At 38.6% G+C, this 8,590-nt stretch overlaps 1 protein-coding gene across 2 annotated transcripts; it reads left to right on the top strand.

Annotated features, from left to right (window-relative positions):
- Positions 1 to 1,713: 1,713 nt before the first annotated feature.
- LOC113016754 (uncharacterized) lies at positions 1,714 to 7,965 on the top strand. Of its 2 annotated transcripts, XR_003271296.1 has the most exons (5): positions 1,714 to 3,860; positions 5,723 to 5,812; positions 6,149 to 6,307; positions 6,631 to 6,726; positions 7,137 to 7,965. XR_003271296.1 is itself a non-coding variant. In XM_026159847.1 (4 exons), exons 2-4 carry the CDS (start codon positions 6,275 to 6,277, stop codon positions 7,413 to 7,415), a joined length of 408 nt encoding a protein of 135 aa, XP_026015632.1. In that variant the 5' UTR covers positions 4,822 to 5,812; positions 6,149 to 6,274; the 3' UTR covers positions 7,416 to 7,965. The 2 variants fall into 2 exon arrangements, 1 of the variants encoding a protein (XP_026015632.1); XM_026159847.1 differs by lacking the exon at positions 1,714 to 3,860 and having other exon boundaries at positions 4,822 to 5,812.
- The last annotated feature ends 625 nt before the right edge of the window (positions 7,966 to 8,590 follow it).

Raw genomic sequence — 8,590 nt, 5'->3', positions numbered from 1 at the left:
TCACATACTAGCTGTTAACAGATGGCTATTTATTAGGATCTGAGATCTGTGAAATACGGCCGTGGGAAGCTGCGTCAGCTGGACGAGCTATCTCACCACGAGCTCCGGTAAGGGATGCTACATGAATGTTAGCACCATAAAGACATGTAGTTGACTGCTGTTAATATATTTTCTGCTTTAAAAAACAAAACAAGTCGGAGTTGTGATATTTATGTTTAAAGTACTGTAAGATCACTGATGTGCAGATGTTTAATTTTAAGTGCTAAAGTATACATTAGAATGTGCCCAGCTAACCGCTAGTATTAAGCTACTGCTTAGCGATCTCTGTGTTCTAACATTACTGTGATTCATCTGAGTTTGTTAGCTTTCCAAAACGTTGGAGAAGTAGTAATATTGTCATGTAGTGCTTAAATGCACCCTTTTAGTTTTGTTGACTTAGAAGTTAATTCATTTGATGAAGATGCAAAAAGTTCATAAAATGTGATTATAAAATGTGAGGGATCTCATTACCCTGTTGATGTATTAATGTTTAAAGAAGTTGATATATTTTTCTGAGAAATAATTCAAGTTGAAATATCTTAAAAAGAAGAACAGTTAAAAGCAAGCTGTTAAAAGGATAAATATGGGAGAGTGAATCTTATAAGTTTATTTATTCCCAAAAGGGTAAATATAAGGTATATTTTCTGTTGCACTAAGACCTTGTGTGATGTAACTCAAGTTATTTTATGATGGTTGAGACATTGTATAGCTAAAATAATTTGTTATACTTGAGCAATACTTGACTGAAAGATGAGTGATGGAAGAAGAATAGATAAAATAGTAATGTATGCACTCTGCACTGTGTGCATAGATTGGTTTTTTGACCAGGACTGGATCATTTGAGATCTGAACCCTGTGGGTTCAGTGGCGAGCCAAACCCAAGAGAGTGACTGTCGACGGACCCGAGTGCGGTGTGGCCAGCCGTGGGATCCATCTTCAGCGAACCTCAGGACTATTACTACCTTCCTTGATACAGATAAGACTAACACTTTAAAAATCTACCCAGGTAGTGTTCGAACCAATGGACAGAAACACACACACACACAAGGAACTCTAATTTCTCTTTCTAAAGAGAAGTGGACTGAGCAACGGGAGCGGAAGCTCTTTAATTGAAACTCTTTGGAGAATTTCCTTAAAGAGGATGTTGTTTTGATTTTATTTTTAATACCTGTTACAAAAGTGGCGAGCCAGCCAGGAGCCTAGTTAAGTGTCAGCAGTGAAACATATCTCAAGTTTGGGGAATTGTATGAAATAAAAGTTGTTTAAAAGTTGTTTGTCATTGCCAAAGATGGAGTTCATAGCTAACTCAGGTATCAAAGTCCCTAATGCAGTGATTGTGAGTGGGTTGCTTGAATCGCCAGAAGATGAGGAGATTATAGACTTTCTGAAGAAATATGGTTCTTTTTCGGCTTGTTTTAGTAACTGATGCTGAATCAGAGTTTTATAAAAACCTGATTATTGAGTATCAAGATGGTGCCGCCATTGAAGCCTTATCTTCTCTTTTGCCTTACACACATGAACTCAAAGAGAACCCAAGTGTCAGGTATCTCGTTCAAGCTTTGGCTAGCATTTACACTACGAAGGTTGGCTGCAATGTTACCAAAACCTACCTCAATGAGATAAAGAAATTGGCAAAATTAAGTGGGAAAGACTACGAAGAAGTGCTGAGAGACATGATGTCAAAGATCAGTGAGGCAATTGACTGACAGCATTGATGAGGCATCTGTAGCCAAACCGTTCGACACATCTCTTGAAACAGTTGAAACCTCAGAGCACCGGATGTTCAGAAGTCCCTCCTTAACAGATTCCGGTCAAGATTGCCCCAAACCAAAGCCACCCACCATCCTGAGGCAAAATCTACCCATCAGGGAGAGTGACCTGCATCCACCTGAAGTTCAAAAGGTCATCGTTGAACACATTGTAAGGAAAAGTGACTGTAACACATATCCACATTTTCCCATCAAGCTTCACCCATTTTCAGGAAAAACCCCAAGACCCAGTAATGAGACCGACTACGACACATGGCGATCACATGCTGAGCTTCTCAGGAAAGATCCCACTCTGTCCAATCTTCAGAAGTCTCGGAAAATGGTTGAAAGCTTGCTCTCCCCTGCAGCAGATATTGTTAAAAGGCTAAGTCCTGAAGCTACCCCTGAAACTTACCTTCAACTGCTGGATGCAGCCTTTGGAACTGTTGAAGATGGCGAAGAACTTTTCGCCCAGTTTATGAACACTCTTCAGGATCCTGGTGAAAAGGCTTCGTCTTACCTCTGCCGCCTCCAGGCTGTTCTAAACCTTAATGTTAAGAGGGGAGGAATTGCTGCTGAAGAAGCAGACAAATATATTCTCAAGCAATTCTGCCGCGGTTGTTGGGACAACATCTTGCTCTCTGACCTCAACCTAGAAGAAAAGAAAAGTCACCCTCCAGCGTTTGCAGAGCTCCTGTTACAGATCCGTACTGAAGAGGATAGACATGCAGCCAAAGTCACACGCATGAAGAAGCACCTCGGCTCAAATCGACAGCGGGCCATTACTAGCTCGCAAAGCACATGTGCCTGCAGCCAGCAAGTAGTGATCCCATCCGAGTCCAACACATTGACGGAACTCAAACAGCAGGTCGCATCTCTTCAGAGCCAGCTTACCGCATTGATGTCAAAGAAACCCCAAAAGACCTCGAAACCCAAGGGGAGCGCTGAGCACACATCCAGCCAACCACTACCACCTAAACTTAACCCTAGAGCACCAAGCTGGAAGTCATCCAACCCAAAACAGAATGCAAGGCCAAAGGCCTGGTATTATTTCAAGTGTGGTCAGGATGGCCACATTTCCTCAACTTGCACTAACGAACCAAACCCCACTCTCGTTGATGAAAAAAGAAGTCAGCTAAGAGAAAAGCAGCGTCTTTGGGATGCAACCGACCATCTAACTCCCAATGAAAATTTTTAGATGTAGCCTCAGTTGTAGGGCAAACTGAGGCTGTAGCAACTCACCAGCGCCCTGTTAATAAAGACGCTACACCTAAATTAAGTGCTGCTTTGAACCAGTGTAATGTCAGGAAACACCTTTCGAAGGTTTCCCCAAAACTGATAGGTACAAAGAGTACATGCCAAGTGATGATCCAAGATAAACAGTTTAACTGTCTGATGGACACAGGTTCACAAGTGACTACGGTTACCAAGTCCTTCTTTGATCAACATCTGTTCAAAACACAGATAGAGCCACTGTATGATCTATTGGAAGTTGAAGGTGCCAATGGGTTACCCGTGCCTTATTTGGGCTACATTAAAATCACCATCACCTTCCCAGAACAATTCCTGGGGAAGGAGTGTGATGTCCCAACCTTGGCCTTAGTGGTCCCACACTGTAAAAACGATAACTAGCAATTGTTGATTTCACTAAAGTTTTTAAATTAAACTGACTTAGAAATAAAACTTTCCATTTACAACCTAAAAAAGCTTGTCTACCCAACAAATTTCTTTCATTGTTGTCCTAACTAAGATTTTCTAGACAGCATAACAAAGATTATCAACTTTTGAGCAGAGTTTCTGAGTCAAGTTGGGAACCAGTGGGAAACCCCGTAGATGACTGGCACATGTGGTCTGAACAAGTTTGAACTAAACCAAACGGACTTTCAACTGAGCCTGAGCAGACCTGAGCTGTGTGATAGTGGTTTACCATGTGTTCTAGACTAAAAACCTCCTAAGAAAATTTGAACCATCGTGGCTAGATTTGGATGTAAAATGCAATTTTTCGACCATTGAGGATTTTCACTTCTGCAGTTTTGGACAGGTGCTGGAGCTGCCGACCATTTACCCTAGCAGGTAAGCTAACTACATGTGTTATTAAGGTTTTCTACAAGCGCCTAGGCTGCATCCTCCTGAGGACCCGGGAGGATGGAACTAGTAAAACACTGAAAAAGGCCAACTATAGCATTTTTAAGTTATCTAAGTGACTTAATTGACCCCCCCCCCTTGGCTAGCTATCGAGCTGGTGGGTAACAGACGTCTCCGAAAGCGTCGGAGCACTTTTGCAAGTATATGTTGTCTTAATAAACTGAACAGATATTAGCAATTTACACAGCTACATTAACGCCTGAAAATATCTTAAAAGTTTATTTTGTGACCCAGAAAGAGTAATATTAAAACTAATTCCACAGATAGAATTTGCACATGCGCAATAAGGATCGGGGAGTCCGATCCGTAACTTTTTTCTCTCGTTTTTTTTCTACATTATATTGAAATATTTCAATATTGCAAACATTTTAAGAGATGCTTATTATAAGGAGGACATATTTCTCGGACGCATTTAGAGGAGTCCACTATGAATTTGGGCAGCCTTCGTCGCGCCGCTGTGTCGTAATCGGGCTACAAGCAGCCTCTGAAGGTTTTAGCTCAGAGAAAGACTTCAGTAGATTCATTGCTGGACATCTCTATAATGACTTTACTGTGAAATGGGAAAATGTTGTATTTTGTTTCTTTCGAAGGCAAAAAAAAGAAGATGTTTACTTTATAATAAACTTATTAGTTATCTTAGCTAAATTTTATTTTCACAAATGCAAATACAGTAACAAAAAACCTAATTTTAAACATTACTATAATGATGTTTTATGTTACATAAAATTGATTAGTGGATCACTTAACAAAAAGGCTATGAAAACTATTACCATTTGTAGTAATTACAAATTATTTGAATGTATGTAATTCTTTGTATTACACCCCCTGGCATGTGTTAATTTTGTTCTGATTGTATACATGTTCTGTGTACTGTTTCTTAATAAAGTTTAATATTTAAAAAAATAAAAAAAAGGTTTTAGCTCAGAGTAGTGGCCAGCGCAAAAAGTAATGTTTAATGTTAAACACTCTGAAATTCAGACAGACATCACTAAATGACGGTATCTCACACTGGCTTTTTACAGCACTTCTGCCATGGTAAAACTTATTAGCTTATTACCCGTTTTGTAACCAGTTTCAATGTTATCTTTGCATGAAAACGTTATGTTAACCTTGACAACAAACTGGGCCAAGCACGCGTTGTCATGGAGACGCTTTCATGGGTCGGTGTAGGATATGTGCGCCAATTATATGACAGTGATATAAGTAACTTGCATATTGTCTAATATTGTTTTTTCACTTTTTCAATAGTCACCGTTTATCCGGTGCAGCACTGTTACTTTAAAGTAATGTTTAAAGCTGACTTGACAGTTTGTCAGCTGGTGTAAGATTGCCTAATGTACTGTAAGTTAATGTCACACGCAAATTAAAGTTGTACTTCATGCTCTGTATTATAAGATTGCTACATTTTCAGAGCTTTTTACATAATGGGGAAGGAGACAATATTAAAGGAATGATTGTGTGTTGTTGATGTATACTGTGTTACAGATAGTATTAATTTTTCTATAGTTATTGCATTTTTTTATCATAGTAACAAAAAAATGTTTGAATTCAAGCTTGCATTTATGTTACATGTCATGTATGTTATCAATCATATACTTGATATAGTAGACAAGTGGTCATATGTAAGTTAATATGATTCCTTACATATTTTTTTCATGATGTCTCTGGTTTTGGCTTGTTGATGTATTCAGCTCCTGCATCTATGGATTCCTTCTGTGTGTTAGATATGGATGTTTTATCCCATTGCAAAAGTGCTTTTGGCAAAATTGACTATGTCTCTTGTGTTTCAGGGGTGGAGTTCATGCAGTGCCGATTTTGCAAATTCACAAGCTCCAGTCAAGAGACTCTTTTGAAACATTTCCGCCTTCATCACGGACAAGGTGCACATTGGCCATGCATTCACACAGACTTTGTATGTGTATTTAAAACACCTGGAGCATTACGATCACACCTCTCAAGGTCACACTCAATAGTAAAAATCCACAAAAATTCCACATTTCAGTGTGAACATAATATATATTTGCATATTGATACTGTTTTTTGTGGAGGGTGTTTCTATTCCTGTGCAAAATGTGTATTCATGAGAGATTTTTGAAGTAGGTTTTGCGGTTGATAACACAGTCAGGCATATAACATGGTGCAGACTGTACAAGGCAGCTACCCAGAAATTTTCTGTGCTGAATAAATGGCAATATTTTGGTTATTGTCTTGTTTAGATATCTGAAGAATTTCATCGGATCACAAGCAAAGACCTCCTGGGGACGTTCAATGCATCCCTGGACAAATTTGTGCCTGGCCTGCTGAAACTATACCGGTCTAAGAAGGGAGCTCTTGGTGAGGAGATGGAAGACATCTTGGATAAACTTGATGAACAGGTAAGTGCTCCTTTACCTGACATTTTTAGAAGAGAGTATACCTTTGTCATAACAGAAAAAAATGTTGGCTTCAGCCAAAACACATCAATGGAAATGAATGTCATCAGTCATTACTTTGTTTTTATTTGGCGGTATTTTATTTAATTTGTAAAAAGAAAGTAAAATTGTTAAAATGGTGTTTTGTTTTTTTAAGTTTTACATGTTGCTGGGCCTGATCTGTATTTTATTTTCATTACTATAAGAGTTCTGATTTTGCATTGTGTGTAGGTACACCACGTTACTATACTAATTTAAATGTCTGTTTTCCACTGAATACTCTTTAGACATCTGACATTGTGTCCCACCGAAAGACAGCAGCACTGAGAGGCCTGCCCATTTTCCTCGGAGAGGATGCAACACAGGTTTTCCTGAAGTGCTTAGTAAGTACAAAAAAGTAATGCAAGAAAAACTAGTTGCTATGAGATGTTTTTAAAAGATGATTTAATCCAAAATGGAAATGTACACTTCCTCAGTGCAGTCCAGATAATTTTATGGTGAGGATTGCAGTTGTCATAACTCTCGCTGCTTTTTTTTCTGCTGAGGAGCACCTGGGCATTGTTAGTGGGTGTTCAACAGCAGAAAATATTTTTGTACAAAACTCATCACAAGGTTGGTTGGTGAAAGATATTGTGCCGTTAATTAAAGGAAAATAAGCTTTTTCTTTTTAAAACCTCCATGAGTCAAATGAGCATCATGGTATAGAGGTTAAAGTTAAGATCTTTAGAAATGTATTTTGTCTTTAATTTTTCTTAGCTTTCAATAATTCATATTTTACTTTTCTTCTCTTCAGGACACTGACATTTTGGAACCAGTGTTGAACGGTGCATCAGTTGCCATCCTCACCATCCTGCAAGATGACGATGCCGATACGTCTGTGCGAGAACATGCTGTTGTGTTGGAAGGGGACATCGTGCTACATAACATTCCAGACCTCTCTACTGCCTTGGCATACCTCTTTGGCCTTCTGTATGCCCTCAACATTGATTATCCAAAGCAGATGAGTTTACCTTTGAAGCAATTCAGGTCATCTTTTTTGAACTCGGTGGCTCTCGATGCTCACAGCGCATAAGGTCTCTAAAAACAAAGCTTTTGCTGTGACTGTTAACGGGGAAGCCAGACATGAGTTTAACTTGTTCTTAAACATGTTTAAGTGCATTGTAGAGTCATGTAAAAAAACAAAACAAAACCCAGTAGTTCAACCCCTTTCCCTCTATATAATCGTTCATTTTACCTGATAGTTCACTGTTCATTGATGGTAACATTTCTAATAACTTTTGACTTCTGTAGTTCATCATAGTGAGCCCATGTAAAATGTCAATGTCTGGGTACAAAGGCAATTGTTTGTTGCACTACCCTATTTAGTGTGCAATAGTTAAGTTAAGCTTTTACAGGACAGTCAGGGTGTGAATGTGAATGACTAAGCTGCTGGACACTTTTCTTTTTTTCTGGACTCTGGAATTTTAATGTCTCTGCTGGGGTGCTCAAAGCACCCTAAAGAAACTGGCAACACGTTTTTTTCTGTTTGTTTGCTTTTTTACAGAAATTCACCCCACTGCCCATGACCTTCTGAAATATACTGAAAGCACTGTTGAAAAAAATAAATACGTTTTTACATAACATTCAGTTGTGCTTTGTTTTATTCTATATCTGTTTGAGTGTTTTTTCAAGTACGATAACAGCATACATTTTTCTTTATTAATATTGGTAAATTTTCAACTCACTGGAGTAAGAATTGTATGATTATTCAACAAGAATATCTGTGTTTGGTGAATTTAGGAATACATGGCCTTGGAGGGAATGATTGTATGTTAATTCAACAGGAATATCTTTGTTTGGTGAAGGCAGAAATACATGGCATTGAAACCAGAATTTCTTTGTTAGACTTACAGGATTATCCTAATTAGGTGACAGTAGATCCAGTTGGCATGATTAGTTAAGTCAACACAGTTTGCGAGTTGGACTCAAATCTTTGCATATGTTGGCCTTGAAATTTAAAGTTTTCTCAACTTTTTTCTTTTTTTATCAGTGCAGACAGTGGAACATCTGGCTTTTGATGTACTGATTGGTACTAACACCCTTGATGTGGCATATAACATGCACAAAGAGAAAGGTCCAGTGATCCACCACCCTTCAGCAGATGGCTACAAGACTGTGCTGAAAGTATTACAACTGCGACATGAACAATGTCATGACAGTAACATTGGAGTGGTGAGGATGCATGGGAAAGACAAGAAGGTTGTTCCG

The sequence above is a fragment of the Astatotilapia calliptera genome, chromosome 23, assembly GCF_900246225.1.
Source record: "Astatotilapia calliptera chromosome 23, fAstCal1.2, whole genome shotgun sequence".
Classification (NCBI taxonomy): domain Eukaryota; kingdom Metazoa; phylum Chordata; class Actinopteri; order Cichliformes; family Cichlidae; genus Astatotilapia; species Astatotilapia calliptera.
This window is presented reverse-complemented; position numbering and strand designations above follow the sequence as displayed.

Excerpts from the sequence above, each read along its gene's own strand:
- LOC113016754 (XM_026159847.1), top strand. The coding sequence starts at position 6,275 with ATGGAAGACATCTTGGATAAACTTGATGAACAG. Across the intron at positions 6,308-6,630 it reads TGGATAAACTTGATGAACAG|ACATCTGACATTGTGTCCCA; the intron begins GTAAGTGCTCCT and ends AATACTCTTTAG. Across the intron at positions 6,727-7,136 it reads AGGTTTTCCTGAAGTGCTTA|GACACTGACATTTTGGAACC; the intron begins GTAAGTACAAAA and ends TCTTCTCTTCAG.